The sequence below is a fragment of the Dermochelys coriacea genome, chromosome 13 (assembly GCF_009764565.3).
Source record: "Dermochelys coriacea isolate rDerCor1 chromosome 13, rDerCor1.pri.v4, whole genome shotgun sequence".
Lineage (NCBI taxonomy): Eukaryota > Metazoa > Chordata > Testudines > Dermochelyidae > Dermochelys > Dermochelys coriacea.
This window is the reverse complement of record NC_050080.1, coordinates 25,333,531-25,349,796: the sequence shown is the minus strand read 5'-3', so window position 1 is coordinate 25,349,796 and position 16,266 is coordinate 25,333,531. Positions and strand designations below refer to the sequence as shown.

Sequence of the window (16,266 nt, the reverse complement as noted above, 5' to 3'; positions counted from 1 at the left end):
TTGATGGGCACCTTCCACTGATATCATCCCACTTCCATGTTCTAGCTGTTAGCAGATGGATTGTGTCCAGATTCAGGACGTTTGACATTCCCCTGCCTCTCTTGCTGCCAGCGTTTAGCAGAAAGAAAAGGAGGACTTGTGGCACCTTAGAGACTAACAAATTTATTTGAGCATAAGCTTCGTGAGCTGTAGCTACAACTTCACCGCCAACATTTACAATCACAAAAGTACTCCTTTTTGCGAATACAGACTAACACGACTGCTACTCTGAAACGAGCGTTTAGCAGGTGACACATGCCTAATTACCTCAGCTACTGCCCAGCCTGTGACCTGCCTTCAGAAAACAGAGCACTTTGTTCAGAGCTTTTTCACTTCTTTCCTCTGTGGTGAGCTGCCCTCTAATTCTGCAGCAGGAGATTTGTCCTCCTCCCCCCCGCCCCCCGAGTGGCTCTCCGGGACCTCTTTGTCCCCGCAGAGCAATGGCAGGGTAATAATTTACTTCCTGGCATAGGCCACTCCTTGAGAATATTCCTTTGACCTTCAGACTAATTCACCAAAACAAAAACACAGAAAAGTAAATAACACCCTTATGCAACTGGTACTAGTTAGCACACTCGGCTTCCTCCAGTGCTGCATGACTGGACAGCTCTGCCTGCTTGACTTTCTCCTTTTGGCAGGTAACACTTTGATTTATCTACTTATTTATTCCCTGATGGTCCCTTATTCTGGGGCACACAAAGGAGCTGGTTTGAGGGAAGCCTGGTCCTCGATCATGGACTGTCCCATACAGGGGTGTCAGCAGGCGTGGTGGAACAATTTAGATAGTGGGGGGTGCTGAGAGCCATTGAACCAAACTGTAAACCCTGTATATAATGGAAACCACTTCAAGCCAGGGGGTCCTGAAGCACCTACAGCACCCCTAGTTCCAGCACATATGGGTGTCAGAATCTAGGGCCAGAGAAGAGTTGACTTTGGGGATGGCTGGCTCTTGGTCATAGACTTGTTGCTACAGGGTGGCAGCAGCAGGCAGGAGAGGCTGATTTCAGAAGCATGCTTGTTCCCCTCTTCAAAATGATCAAACTCTCAGTAACATCGAATAGAGGTGGGAAAAGCTGCTTTGGGAGGGAAGGTTTCTCTTGTTTTGGACAGTGGTGTCGGGCGTTCTCTCTCCCAGAAGGGAAGAGCCACCATGCGCTCAGAGTAACGGTTTCCTGTCACGTCCCCCCACTACCCTCATTGTTTTGTCTGCTCCTCAGAGCTGATTTTTCCAGGATCCATTTTCAGTAAGAAGCAGCCAGAGGCATTTTATGTTATACAGTATGTGTAAATTCCTATTTAAAAACCAGAAAGGGCAGGGATACCTGGATACAAAGCTAAACTCCCAGGGCAATCCAAACCAGCCAGGGCCAAGAAAACAAGCCCTTAAGCCGTGATAGCCAGGGCTGTGTCTGCACTAGGATTTTCAGCTGGCTCCCTCTCAGCCCCTCTGGAACTGGTGCTCAATTGGTTGTCCTGCTGGTGTGTGCAGAGTGAGTGGAGTTCAACAACACCCCCCCCTCCCATTTTAACAGCACAGCCTCATTCTAACACTGGCACCATGAGTGAGTTCAACACCAGCCCACTGGAGAATAAGGGGGATACGTGTTGTCAAGCACAGCAGGGGATTCCAGCACAGACAGACCCAAGTATTCTACTTTATTTCAACAGCTAGCAGCAGGGCAAGCTGTCAGGGTTGGGGGTTTAACCCCTAGTGGGGCTTACTCTGCATTTGGGATAATGGCTTTCATCAACAGCTTAAGCGTTGCTTGATCCAATCTAGACTGGTCAGCCCAAGACCGATCCCTATAGATATAGGAACATGGGCAATGCCAGCCTGCAGCAGCCCCGCAGTCCATCTAGCTCAGCATCCTCCTGCTGACAGCGACCATCACTAGCTGCTTCCCAGAGTGACAGATCTTTGTATCAGGTTTCAGAGTAGCAGCCGTGTTAGTCTGTATTTGCAAAAAGAAAAGGAGTACTTGTGGCACCTTAGAGACTAACAAATTTATTTGAGCATAAGCTTTCATGAGCTACAGTTCACGGATGCATCCGATGAAGTGAGCTGTAGCTCACGAAAGCTTATGCTCAAATAAATTTGCTAGTCTCTAAGGTGCCACAAGTACTCCTAGATTTGTGTGTGTGTGGGTGCGGGGGGGATTAAAACATCCTTCTCCATGCCTTTTGAGTTAGAACTGGCAGAGTCAGACCAACATCCTCCCCTCTGACGGAGGAGTTTGTGCTCATGCAGCATGGGGAAGGAATGTGGCCAGTAAAATGGCAGATCCCCTAGGTCTGCTCTGCTGCATGTGAGAAGGACTATGGGGTTTAGCAGAAAGGAAAGGGAGTGGGCCCGGCTGGAATTTTGAGACGGTCTCAGCACCCTCAACTGGGCCAGATTTTTAGCAGATAGAGTGCTGTGCTTTTTTGAATATTTGCTCATAAGTATCACGGTAGCAACCTCAGGTGCTGAGCCCTTCTGGAAAATCTGGTCTGTATGGTGGGTGCTGAGCACTTGAAAATCAAGTCCTGAGTGCTGCTGAAAGGCTGCCCCTAGGTCCTTTTCTTCATTTCTGTGATTGAGCTGGAGTTTTGGCCTTGTGCAGTGGTCCTTTGAGTTGGGTTATTTAAAAAGGTGTCCCACGCGGTGGAGGTGGTGGTGGGGGGGACATTACAGCTGGGTGCCCCTATTTTACATTTTTCTGCTGAATGAAGAAGGCCTGGAAGCTTGGTTAGAAAATCTCCTGCATTTTACATTAGCAGTTCAGATCTTATCTACCCTGAAACTCTATAGAAAAACAGAAAGCTATTGATTAAGGTCAAACAACTGTGCAGGGGGGAGGCAGATTGTTTGAAATTCTTTGTTTGCTTACTTTTGTTAACATTAAGCCAAACACCTAATAAACGCTTGGAAGAAAGAAAGTCTTTGTGAAAACATTAACAGCACTCCTTTAATTAAGGTTTGAGAAATCTCCCAGTATTAATGTGAGACCTCCAGCAAGTCCTCCAGGAAAAACCAGGGGGCACCAGATTTTTGATATTCCTGATATTTTAAAAGTAAAACAAAATAGAAAATAATACTTTAAAAACCCCACCCATCAACAAAAATCCACTCAATCATTCTTATTCCTCATAGAGGCAAAAAGAGGGAATATCCAATTTTTAAGAAATTACCTTGCTATTCTATTATATATAGATTCTTATACCACCCTTAGCACTGTAGTATCTGAGCATCTTCTAGAAGCGCATTAAGCATTTGTAGGTCATCTTTTCATGGCTGGCTGCAGGTAACTTATCTAGTATGCTAAAGAAATGTGTATTAATCTTGTTTGGACCATGTAGATTCTGGTTCATGTGGGCAGTGTCGTTCCGCTCAAGACTGTGATACATTTATAATGATGATGGTTATTATTATTATATAAGTGAATGTCTACAGACTGCCGTTCTCTATAAAACAGCCTCTGAAGGAGTGTGCACAATATTTGGAAGCGGATGTGTGTGAGTGTGTACCTGCTTGTTTCTGTGTAAGGGTATGTGTACGCTACTGAGACTACACCGACATAGCCATGTTGCCATAGCTATTCCAGCATAACCCTGTAATGTGGATGCAGCCGACCCTGATGGAAGCGGTTTTTCCATGTAGGAACACCTTGTGCCTGAACACTGGTAGCTACTTTGGTGAAAACATTCTTCCATGGATATAGCTGTGGCTACACTGGGAGTTGGGTCATCAGAGCTATGCTGGTCAGAGGTGTGGTTTTTAAAGACCCTTCACCAAAGTAGCTATGTTGACCTTGCTTTAAAATGTATGAGTTGTTTATGTATGTGAGTACTTCTCTGTGTGGGGATGGGGGTTGGGCTGGACTGAGTTGGATAGGGACAGATGTTGCCTCCAACTGTCTTGCAATGGAGAGAGGTAAGCATTCCTAGTACAGACATGGCCTCAGATGGCAAGGCTTACAAATTAACCTCTTCATGGCTGTCTTCCCAACCTGCTAGGCAGGTCTAATCATTTCAAGGGGGTCTCAAATGAATACAACAGCAGGAGTAAATGTGGGAGCAGCAAAGAGATTCAAATTCCCAAATATGCACTTAGTCTGACAAAATACTCACCCTGTGTTATGAGCTAATAACAGCTGATTGCAGACCCATGTGTTGTGGTTGATAAACGCTCCAGGGGGTCCAGAGCTCACTCTTGTATGTGTCAAATCTGTGTCCCAGTGCTCGCTGATACCACATGCAGTTCATTTAATAACCAGGGAAAGGTGAAGGGTTTAAAATCTTTTAAGAATCATGCTACCAGTTACATCAGGGCAACACCGTTGGCTTGGATGGAGTCACACGGCACTTTAAAAGGCACTGGGTGCTTAGCAGCTGCTGTCTGAAACCTGGCCTGGTTTATAGCCCAGGCACGAGAGGGACCCAGTGTCATAAGCTGTAAAGCAACTCCCATCTAGGTCAGCTGCTGCCTTAACGTCAGAAGAAGTTGGCTGTTTAATATTTAATTGCAATGTTTAATCATTGAAGAGCCTTGTTCCTCTTCTGACAATTATGTCGGTGTCAAAGGGGAAAAAGGCATAGCACATTCTCTCACCTTCGCAGCTGCAGGCATGGCAAAAACAATATAATTCCTCAGCAAGAAAGCCTGTCTGTGCAGACACAGTTTATAGCTTATTAGGCCTTGTGCCATCATTTAGCATCATTTCCTGATGCTGGGCTGGGAAATGGGAGCTCAGGGGCCAGAGTCACTCCTGGGGTAAGTGGAGGTAATTCCCATTGAAACCAAAAGGACTGCACCTATTAAAGCCTCTGAATTAATCTGATTAGTTAATAGGCCTAACTCATCCTTAGTGCAATGCACTGAATTGGTGGGATGGTAGCAAAGATCAAAGTGGCCCAGTTGTGTGTGTACATCACACTGGAAATGAAATGGTCAATGCCATTCAGTAGCCTGCACTTTGTAACATGACCAAGGGCTGGATCGGCCCCTAGTAATTCTTCTGAATTAAGAGACAGGTTCACCACTGGGCTGGCAAAGGTGCTAACCCAGAGAGGAGAGGCAGCTCATGCCTTGCCTATTCAGTGACTGTTGTGGCCAGCTCGGCCCCACGGCACGGGCTAGGACTGCTTCAAGGGCCTCTGTGTGACTTTGTGAGAGTACAGCACTGCCAGGGAGTGGGTCTGCCCCTGCCACACCCGCTCAAACTTCTTACCAACCTGGTCTGCCCTGCTTCACCTCCACTCTGCCCTGGAATTTGCCCCAAGCTGGCAGAATTGACTGTGCACCAGGCACAGAGGACCCGAGCCCTGGGCATTATGTCTGCCCTATGGCCCGGCCCCTAGATGGCACAAAGGGGCACCTTGGGACACAACCAGTAGGGCAGTGGATGCGAGCTGTCTTCTTTCTTACCCTGCAGCTCCCAGGCAGAGAGAGGTTGCAGAGGCACCTGCATGCTAGCCTTTCAGCCATGCAGGTCAGCAGCCCTCGGTGGCTGGCTGGCTGCTGCCTCAGGAAAATGTTGCCTCTTCAGGAGTGTGGCCAGTTCCCAACTCCAGGCTGACTCTACAGAAGGGAACCGGTCCTTATAATCAATACACAAAAATAGTTGCTAATGATTCACTGACTGTGCATTGCACTTACACCATTCTTTTCATTTCCAAACAGTTGGGCCAGCCTGATCTTTGGTGCAGTCCCACTGAAGTCAGTGCATTTGCATCAAGGATGAATTTGGCCTATTGACTAATCAGATTAATTAAAAAATCAAAAAACCTTACCAGGTAACAGAAAAGCCCAGCCCCATGGATTTACCAAACACATTGTAAACCTCTTACCTCGTCTGGGAATCAATCAATGCTCACTGTGATGTTAGGGGATGGTGTCTAGTAAAGGCAGCCTCTTAGGGCATGTTCCTGAGACCAGGAGCTGATGTTCTGAGCATGCTAGTGCATCTCTGGGCATGTGCTCTGCTGGCATCCGGCCTGTGTGACCTGACCTTCATCTTCACAGGGGAAGGCCAAGACACTGCACAGCTTCTGTGAGCCTCTCTGCTGGACGTCTACCTGCCTCCTGGACCCCGAGGAAGCGGAGCCTACTCACCTGGTGCCAATTACTGAATTGCTAGCAGAATTTCTCAGGCAGCGTGCATCTCTCTGGGCTAACTTTATGCCCATGCCCCGGCCAGAGACCCCCTCCACAGCACTGGGGAAGACTAAGGGTAATGAATTTGACCGGTACATATCTCAAAAGTCAAGCGACTCTCCAGGCCTGACTGTGTGAGCTGTGGGTCCCCAAGCTGCAGGATGGATGGGAGGGAGGGAGTGGAGGGGGGAATGAGGCTGGGAATTGCCTCCCACTTCAGTATCAGGGCTGGAAAACAGGTGGCCGACGGGAACTGGGCCATGATGTGAGTTGCTTTTAGGGGCCCTGCATTAACCTCAGCAACTCGCAACCCACTGTCCCCCAGACGTCTGACCCCAAGCCCATTGACATCAGTGGGAGCCCCCCGACTTCTCCAAAGCTCAGCGGTTCTAGGCAGTCACTTGACTGGCTTTAAGACCAGCCCTGCAGTTTTTCTGTGGCCTGACATAATGTCGACCAGAGGGAGGGTTGTAATATTGCTAGACAATGAGTCTGGACAGTAACCTCACAGCTGTATTGGTTGACTCTGCAAGCAGGGCTGAGCTGTGCAGTATGTGGGCTGTAGCTTTATAATGTCTACAGCATGGGATGGACTGTAGACAAGACCTTTCAGTCAGGTCCTATGGCTCTCCGAGGCCATGACCTTAAATGGCAGCACCAACAGCCTTGAGTGTGCCTCAGCTCTCTCTGAGCTGGAAGCCTGTGGCCCTGAACCCTGGCGTGTGCCTACATTAGGGAGATGATACTGGCATTTCCATCAGGGATTTCCATCAGGGTAAGAATGTGATCGTCCCGAATGATGACGCATGCTTCTGTTGACCTAGCTGTGTCTACTACCTGTTATGCTGGCATTGCTACACAGGCCAGGGGTGTCGCTTTTCATGCCCCTGTGCCGATATAACTTTCAAGAGTAGACCAAGACTAAGGATCTGGCACTTCCTTGGCAAAACATTTGTCGTTCAGGGGTGTTAACCCCCCCCCCCCCCGGAATGACAAAAGTTTTACTGACAAAAAGTGCTGGTGCGAACAGCTCTCCTGCTGACAAAGCTGCTGCCACTCATGGGGGGTAGAAGTTTTTTGTCTGGAGAAGAGCTCTCTCCTGCCGACAAACAGCAGCTACACTGCGCGGCTTTTAAAGGCATGGCTGTAGCAGCACAGCTCTGTCACAAAAAGCCTCATATTGTAGCCATAGCCTTAGTGTAAACGACCTAGTGAAACTCCCCTGGGGTCAGACTGGCAATGCCTCTTCATTGGGAAGGAGGAAGAGAGCAATCTGGATTGGATTTCTGGGAGCAGCTGAAACAGATCCTGAGGCCTGGTCTACACTACAGAGTTAGGTCACCGTAAGGCAGCTTACAGCACCCTAACTCTGTAAGTGTCTACAGTACAATGGTGCACCTGCTGATGTAAGTTGCCCACTACACCGACCTAATAACGCCACCTCCACGAGAGGCGTAGCACTACGGTCGATGTTAGGGCAATGCAGTGTCCCTCTACACACTGCATTGCTTACATCGTCTGTTGGCTGCCAGTCCTACACAGGGCTCACAGGTAGAACCCCGCTAGCTCGGGGAGCCCCCACCATAGCTGGAGCTCCCAGCCCTGGGGCTGTCAGCCTCTGGCAGTGGGGCTTCTGCTGTCAGTGCCCCACACATTTAAGCTGGTGGATGTGCTCTGGTGAGGACACTCACCGCTGACAGCAGGAGTACAGTGTGGACCTGAACCACCACTGTAATTGCTACGGTGGCTGTACGTTAACTTACCTTAAGTCAACTGATTTTTGTAGCGTAGACATGCCCTGAGTCATTGGGCAGAGTTCTTTTAGTCCCATTCTCCCTTTGTAAAACTTTCCTGTTTCCTTTATCCCACTCGTTGGCAGGAGTCTATCTTCACAGAGTCCTGAGTTCCCATTAGTTCCTAAAGAGCCAAAAATTCCCCCTTGCTCATTGTTTTAGGAACCCTCTGGCTTTCTGCTCTTTTACCCAAAACTTTTCTTGTGCTCATTTCCTTCCTCAGCTTTGGGAGAGGCTAATCCTGCCTCCCCAGCCTTTGCTCACCTGGAGTCACAGTTTCAGGCATCTGTAGGCCTCATTTGTACCTACAAGGTGAGCACAAAAATGGTGTGTGTGCATGTGCAAAAGGAGCATGCCTTTACAAGGGATTTGGCATGACCTAGCGGTTAGAGCAGGGGAACTGGAGTCAAAGGGAAAAAAATCAGAAGAGCATAAATGTATAGATAGAAGGGAAAAAGATCACAATTAAAAATATGTAATGTAAAGGCTTTTGACTGGATTAATTTCCCAAAGTTGGATGCAGTGGCAGTGCCTTTGTGTTTATCTCTTTTGGATTAGTTATATGTACAGCGTTAAGGCCAGAATTGTGATTGCATCTACAGGCCTCTTCCTTAGAGCAGAGTCCCCTTATGCTTGGTGCTGTACGCATGGAGTGTCAGCCCCTGCCTCAAAGTGCTTACAATCTAAATAGACCAGAGAGTCAATGGGAGAGAGGGCCCAGGAGTATAATCACCATTTTCCAGACTGTTATATGCTTACACCATTACACCTTGTGATTAGCATGGGCTGAAATTTTTCTTTCCAAAACATTTTTTTTGACAGAAAGTGGCTTTTTGACAAGAGATTTTTTGTGTGGAAAAAATAGATGTTTTTATAAACAATATTGGTGTTGTCATTGGGGGAGGGGAAGGAAACCATAAAATATTGATTTGAAAATGAAATATTTTGGTTTTTTGGTTGCTGAAAACCTGAAAATGTTTGGCTTACAGTTTTGTGATTTAAAAAACGGAATTGTTCTGAATAAAAATTTAGACAAAAATTATGTTTGTCAAAAATTTTCATGGGAAATTTAATCATTTCCTGATCAGCTGTAATTGCTGTAGATTTTTAGCTAAGAACTTCAGGATTTGATCTCATGGGAATAAGAAAGGTTCAAGCAATATGATACTGCCTTTCGCTTCTTACATGATAAGCAGCAAAATAATTAACAATGTTGACATTTAAAGTATCATTGTATCTGAGTTATCCCACTATCCCACTATTGTTTCAGCCACTCTTCAAACTCAAGAAGAGGTTGCTGTATCAGTTATACTTGGGTCACTTATGGAAGGTTTTGGTTTTTTTTTCTTAATGAAAGCTGAAACTCTGGAGGAAAAAAAATCAAAATTTTGTCCTTACCCCCACCCCAATTAGACCTTTTATACTCTCTGGGGGAGAATGTCTCCTACTTTGTCTTACAAGATGTGATCCTGCTCCCATTGAGTTTATGGGCATAGTATCACATACCCTTGATGGTTTGATGTCCCCAGTATTCACTTAGCATTTTACATTAAAAACAATGCAAAGCACATTATTACGGGATGACATTCTCTGTCACCTGAGAGTAGTAGATTTTATTGGCAATGAGAATGGAATCAATGGGAAAATGTTTATTTTTAATGAAATGGGAGAAGATGGGTAGACCCTTCATAACGGGTATTTTCCCCCTCTGCTTCTGCTTTGTTTCAGAAGATTATTAACTCTTTCACTGCATGCTTCTGGCAGCAGTTTCTCTGTGTGTGCGTGTGTGCGTGCGTGCGCGTGAATTTACTGCAGGTGAAAAGTGCCAGATTGATAGCCCTATAAATTGAAAGCATCCTTTTTTTCCGAACTCAGGTACCAGCAAAGGTAGTAACTGTGTGTGAACTCTTCCTCCAATGCACCTCCAACCTGAGCTGGAAGCACTGCTTTCAGGGCTCTGTCTGCACTACAATGTATAGTTCTTAGCTGATGTGTGATCCAACAGCATTAGCAATTGTGGTGCAGACAAATCCCCAAGGGTAGGTTAGTCCCCTACAGCACTTAACCTCTCTCCCAGGGTGCTAGCTGTGAATGTGTCTGTTTTTGTGATGTGGGCACTTGCCGCAGAGGCCCAGCCAACTCATTTCATACATGCCACCAAATGGCCATCTGCAAATAGCAGCTCAGTCTCCTGCACAGTCGATCTAGTAACCTATATGGTCCATCTGCAGCTTTAAGAGAACAGCCATTCATTTATAAGACTGTCAGGAAGTCCTCCCAGATCTATGGCCTCGTTCTAGTGGGTGGGGACTTCAGCCATAAGTTGCCAGCCAATGGTGGAGCTACACGAGAGCAAACCCCTCCAGTAGACAAACAAAGCAGCTAGCAGCCACAGTTTGCGGTAGTGTAGGTGAACCCTTCCTGAGACTAGAGCTCAGGTCATGTCTACACTACAGATCTATAAAGAAATAACTACGTCACTCAGGGGTGTGAAAAATCCACCCCGAGCAACCTACTTACACTGACTTAACTCCCCGTGTAGGCAGGACTATGTTGATGGGAGAGCTTCTCCAGCCAATATAGCTACTGCCTCTTGGGGAGGTAGATTAACTACAGGAATGGGAGGTTTCAGAGTAGCAGCCGTGTTAGTCTGTATTCGAAAAAAGAAAAGGAGTACTTGTGGCACCTTAGAGACTAACAAATTTATTAGAGCATAAGCTTTCATGAGCTACAGCTCACTTCATCGGATCTCCCCTCTGTTTTTTCCACCAAATACATCCGATGAAGTGAGCTGTAGCTCACGAAAGCTTATGCTCTAATAAATTTGTTAGTCTCTAAGGTGCCACAAGTACTCCTTTTCTTTTTACAGGAATGGGAGAAACTCTCCTATCGACATAGGAGTGTCTTCACTAAAGCTATGTCCACACTAGAGACCTTACAATGGCACAGCCTCCCTATGCTGGCAGGAGAGAGCTCTCCTGTCGGCATAATTAAACCACCCCCAACGAGCGGCGGTAGCTATGTCGGCGGGAGAAGCATAGTGACCAAAGTAAGTTTTGCAGACATAAGTGGTAGTGTAGACGTGGCCTAAAGCACTACCAAGGCTGCTGCACTGCTATTGCACTGTACGTGCCGACAAGCCCCGAGGGAAATTTTACAGCTGAAACTTTTTTCAACAAAAAAAAGCAGATTCAGCAGATTCAAACGTTTTGTGAATTCACATCAGTTTCACTGAATTGTTCATGTTGAAAACCAAACAAACAAATCCCCCAAAGTTGAAATGATTTGATTTTTGGGGGTCAAAATGACTGGGCGTTTTTGAATTTTCCTTTAATTCTATTTTTTTTTTTTTTTTAAAAAAAGGATGAAAACAGAAAAAAACACTGGAAATGTAAAGGAAACGTTTCATTTTGTGGTCAAACAAAACGTTTCATTTGACCTTAAAACAAATGTTTTTTTAATTCCAAAAATGTTTGGTTTCGGGTCAACCTGAAACTGCTTTTCCTCTCCCCAATTTTCAGAACTGCCAGCAAACTGGAAAACCCATTTTTGGCCCAGCACTCCTTGAGAGCAGAGTAAGCTGCACCAGTACAAGCGTGCCTTAGAGAGCAGCTTTGCCTAGCTGCACTAGGGGTTTGCCTGGGGGTAGTGATACTAAGAACTATCAATAGGGCATCATTTTGATAAGGCTGAAGTCTGGCCACAGTGGGGGGAAAACTCTGAACAAGCTTGCAAACATGGATAGGAACATGTGGCAGGTAATCCAGCAGTGAAGGGGTCAAATGACTTAGTAAGCAGAAAATCAGGGGCCATGGGTGATTTGTGTGTTCTGAAAGGGGTGGGGTGGGGGGGAATGGGAGACAGCTTCTCTCTTGCACAGTCCCACACTGGCCATCAGAACTCGGATGCCCACTAGGCATTTAATTGGTTCCTACCAAATGGGCCTATCCTCTCTGCCTCATCATCACCTACACGCAGGTCTCAAACCTTGCTCTGCTTTATTTCTTCCAGCATGGGTGTCTTAACAGCAAATCAGCTCCCTCTTCCTCTCCTTTCTTAGCTTCCTCCCCTTGGGGCTGCAACAGAGACAGCAGCCGTGGCAGGAAGGAGGATGTTTAAGACCCAAAGGGAGAAGAGGAGGGTGTGTGAATTTCCTGGGGCAGGCCTGACTGTTGTAGCAGCATTTGCTGCTTCTCTACAGCCTTTAAAAGGCACATGCTCAGGGAGGGCAGCTGATTGTGGTGTGAGTGCCGGAGAGGATGGTAAAGCTGGGTGCTGAGATGTCTTTGAACCAGCCTGCTGTGGATTGCTTTCCTTACTCCAGGATGCTGGCTCTGCTGGTAGAAGTGATCACAGGTGTGTGTGCGCTCTTGATGCTTCCTTTCCTGTTCTCATGTATTTTGCAAAATGCTGGAGATTTTAAACATCTAGCTATTGTTCTGGCTTGTCAGGTTTATTTGTCTCACTGTTCTAAGACACAGATGAGTTTGGCTGACTTTCTGTGTGCTGATCCTCATGGGAACAAGGTGCCCTGTGCATAGCACTGAGCTAGAGCTTGTCCTACAGCTGCGACTTTTTTGTAAAGGAATCGGAACACAAGGGTTGTGGTTTATTCTGGGGAGCGCTCAGAACAAAGCTCCATGCAAATGTGAACAGGCCAGAATCTGTGAGATGGGTAACTAACAAATTAAAAGGGAAGCTATCTCCCTCTGCTTATAGCCTTTCCTCATGCTGTTGGCTAGTTCCTAGTCCTAAACTCTGCAAACGCCACTGAACTCTGGGGAGGTGAAAGTGTAACTGAGCTGTCTGGCCTTGGGTATCTCTATCTCTTAGATGTGTGGCAGGGGAAGTTGGAGCCTTGCTTGGACAGCTAAAGCAAACATTGGAGGAATGGCTGGTCATCCCCGAGCACTTGTACAATGAAACGTTAGCTGGGGAACAACTCTGTGCTCAGACTTTCTCTATCTATGTTCTAGGATAGCAGCTCTCTGCCTTTCCAGACTACTCTGCCCCTTTCAGGAATCTGATTTGTCTTGCATACCCCAAGTTTCACCTCACTTTAAAACTACCTGCTTACAAAATCAGACATAAAAATACAAGAGTGTCACCGCACACTGTTACTGAAAAATTGCTTACTTTCTCATTTTACCAGATAATTATAAAATAAATCAATTGGACTATCAATACTGTACTTATATTTCAGTGTATAGTCTATAGAGCAGCATAAACAAGTCATTGACTCTATGAAATTTTAGTTTGTACTGATTTTGCTAATGCTTTTTGTGTAGCCTGTTGTAAAACTAGGTAAATATCTAGATGAGTTGATGTACCCACTGGAAGATCTCTGTTTACACATACCCTGGCTGAGAACCACTGTTCTGGGAAAGCGTGGATTGGCATTATGCATTTAATGTGTTTTCTCTATCAGTAACCACACCTCTCTCTGGTTAGCTGCAGGAGCTTGGTGACTTATAGATAGATTCATAGATACTAAGGTCAGAAGGGACCATTCTGATCATCTAGTCCGACCTCCTGCACAGCGCAGGCCACAGAATGCCACCCACCCACTCCTATGAAAAACCACATCCATGTCTGAGCTATTGAAGTCCTTAAATCATGGTTCAAAACTTCAAGGAGCAGAGAAGCCTCCCTCCAGTCAACCATGCCCCATGCTACAGAGGAAGGCAAAAAAAAAAAACTCCAGGGCCTCTCCAATCTGCCCTGGAGGAAAATTCCTTCCCGACCCCAAATATGGCAATCAGCTAAACCCTGAGCACATGGGCAAGATTCACCAGCCAGATACCCAGGAAAGAATTTTCTATAGTAAATCAGATCCCATCCATCTAATATCCGATCTCAGGGGATTTGGCCTATTTACCCTGAATATTTAAAGATCAATTACTTACCAAAATCCCATTATCCCATCATACCATCTCCTCCATAAACGTATCGAGTAGAATCTTAAAACCAGATAGGTCTTTTGCCCCCACTGCTTCCCTTGGAAGGTTATTCCAAAACTTCACTCCTCTGATGGTTAAAAACCTTCGTCTGATTTCAAGTCTAAACTTCCTGGTGGCCAGTTTATACCCATTTGTTCTTGTGTCCACATTGGTGCTGAGCTGAAATAATTCCTCTACCTCTCCTGTATTTATCCCTCTGATATATTTATAGAGAGCAATCATATCTCCCCTCAACCTTCTTTTAGTTAGGCTAAACAAGCCAAGCTCCTTAAGTCTCCTTTCATAAGACAAGTTTTCCATTCCTCGGATCATCCTAGTAGCCCTTCTCTGTACCTGCTCCAGTTTGAATTCATCCTTTTTAAACATGGGAGACCAGAACTGCACACAGTATTCTAGGTGAGGTCTCACCAGTGCCTTGTATAACGGTACCACACCAAGTCAGACCTTCAGACTCTTAAACCTAATGCTTCTTCCACAATACAAACTGCCTGCACAATTATAGCTTCCCTGTCCTTACTACCACTTCCTGGCAAGGATAAGGGCAAGGTCCCTGCTCCAAGGAGTTTACAATGAGGTTAGATAGGACATGAGGAGGGAGAGATGACATCAGAGAAGAGGGGTGGGGAGTGGGGCTCACACAAAACAAGGCTATGATGAGATTGCCTCTTCTTGCAAAGTAAGAATCATGTTTGTGATCTATATGTAGGGAGAGTATTAAATAATAGACTGGCATGGGAATGTGGGTCGCGTCTGGTGAAATTGTGGAAAGAGGGTTTTGAGGAGGCAGCTGCTTGTCCTGTGCTCTGAACAGAGTATATTTTTGCAGGGGCTGTTATTAGCTATAACGACTGCTTCAACTTGTGCGGTGGCATGGCTGCCGTGAGAATAGGTGCCGGCCACCTCTGAAGTGCCTCTGGTTTGTGGAAGGTGACTCTCTCAGCACTAGACTGGGAGGGTGGGGAGGAGATGGACAGGTGGGTGGTTCAGCAGCCGGTCTCCCACCAGTACAGCGCTGCCATTATGTAAGTGAACTCATTGGGAGTCATGTGCCTCATCCAGTCTGGGGCTCTTGCTATGCCTCGAGCTTCCCTGCAGCCCCAAGAGAGGCAAGAATGTGGCAGCCATTCTTCTTTTCGAACCGAACTCTCGTGTATCTTTGTGACCTATTTCTGGTCTTATTTTTAGTTTTTAAGTGTGCTGGGAAGATCTCCAGGCTTTAGGGCAAGGAGGATCTGTGACTGCCTGCGTACCTGCTGTTTGGTTTGAAACCCCTGGAGGGGCAGAAGCTGCCTTGATTTAAGAGAAGGCGAGCCTCATAGAAAAGGGGTGTGTGTGGACCAAGCGGGGAAGGATGGCAGGCCTGGTTCTGATCACAGCCATATCAATAGGTGCCTTGAAAATGGTACTAGGAGCACAGGGCTGACCTCGAACTAAGACCTGCATAGTGTTTCTCAAATGCATAAGAAAGTGAGGTCCTGGTTCCTGAGTGATCCAGTTGATAGATACAAAGCAAGCACTGCTGTTCTCCCATAGTGAATTGTCAAGTAGTTTCACTGAATCCAGCAAGAAACCACCGGAGAGGAACTTAAAATGAGCAGAAGCGGTGCAAACTCTGCCCCGCACCCCCAACACACTGCCAATGCTGTTCTGTTTTGATCCCGCCAATCTTCACTAGCCTCATCCTGTGCCTCAGCTTGGAGGAGGAGACCAGATCTGAGTGTATTTTTGTCTTGCTGGCCATTGAGAAAAGTAAAAAAACCGAGCAAATATGTTTTGGGTCAAACAAAATGTTTTGTTTAGATCTTGAGGGTTTTTTTTTCTTCTTACTTTTAGTTTTATTTTAAACCGTTTAACTTTGAAATGAAGAAAAGCTGTTTCAAATCGAAGTTTCAGCGTTTCATTTTGAAAACATCAAAATGAAAAACCTCTGAAAAAGTTGGAAAAACTTTTTAGGTTGTTTGAGCAAAACAATTTGCTGAAATCAAATCACGCTCACGGAATGCATGGGGAGAACCTAATCTGCGGGGTGGGGGGGGGGAAGTTTGTTGAAAAATTTTGCCCAGCTCTGGAGGAGACTAGCTCTCTTGTGGTAAAGGTATGTCTGCACTGAGATAAAAGACCTGCGGCACAGCACAGCTGGCCTGGATCAGCAGGCTCAGGGTGCAGGGCTATAAAATTGCAGTGTAGACGTTTGGGCTTGGGTGGATCCTAGGCTCTGAGACCCTCCACCCTCACGGGGTCTCAAAGCCCAGGCTACAGCCCAAGCCTGATTGTTTACACTGCAGTTTTATAGTCCTGTAGCCCCAGTCTCACAAGCCCAAGTCAGCTGAGCTAAGCT

At 46.3% G+C, this 16,266-nt stretch overlaps 1 protein-coding gene across 7 annotated transcripts in view; it reads left to right on the top strand.

Moving 5' to 3' along the window:
* The first annotated feature begins 478 nt into the window (after positions 1–478).
* Positions 479–16,266, top strand: part of SGK2 (serum/glucocorticoid regulated kinase 2) — a 40,786-nt gene continuing 24,998 nt past the window's right edge. For 3 of the 7 annotated variants that reach the window (XM_043495738.1, XM_043495736.1, XM_043495737.1), the window contains exons 1-2: positions 483–677; positions 6,044–6,251. Coding sequence is in view for 3 of the 7 variants with exons in the window: in XM_038370402.2 (XP_038226330.1) it covers positions 12,228–12,324 (97 nt within the window). In the remaining 4 variants the exon portion in view is untranslated. Of the gene's footprint in view, positions 678–6,043; positions 6,268–12,056; positions 12,325–16,266 lie in introns of those variants that run through there. The other 4 variants (XM_038370403.2, XM_043495735.1, XM_038370402.2 and 1 more) reach the window with 4 other exon arrangements.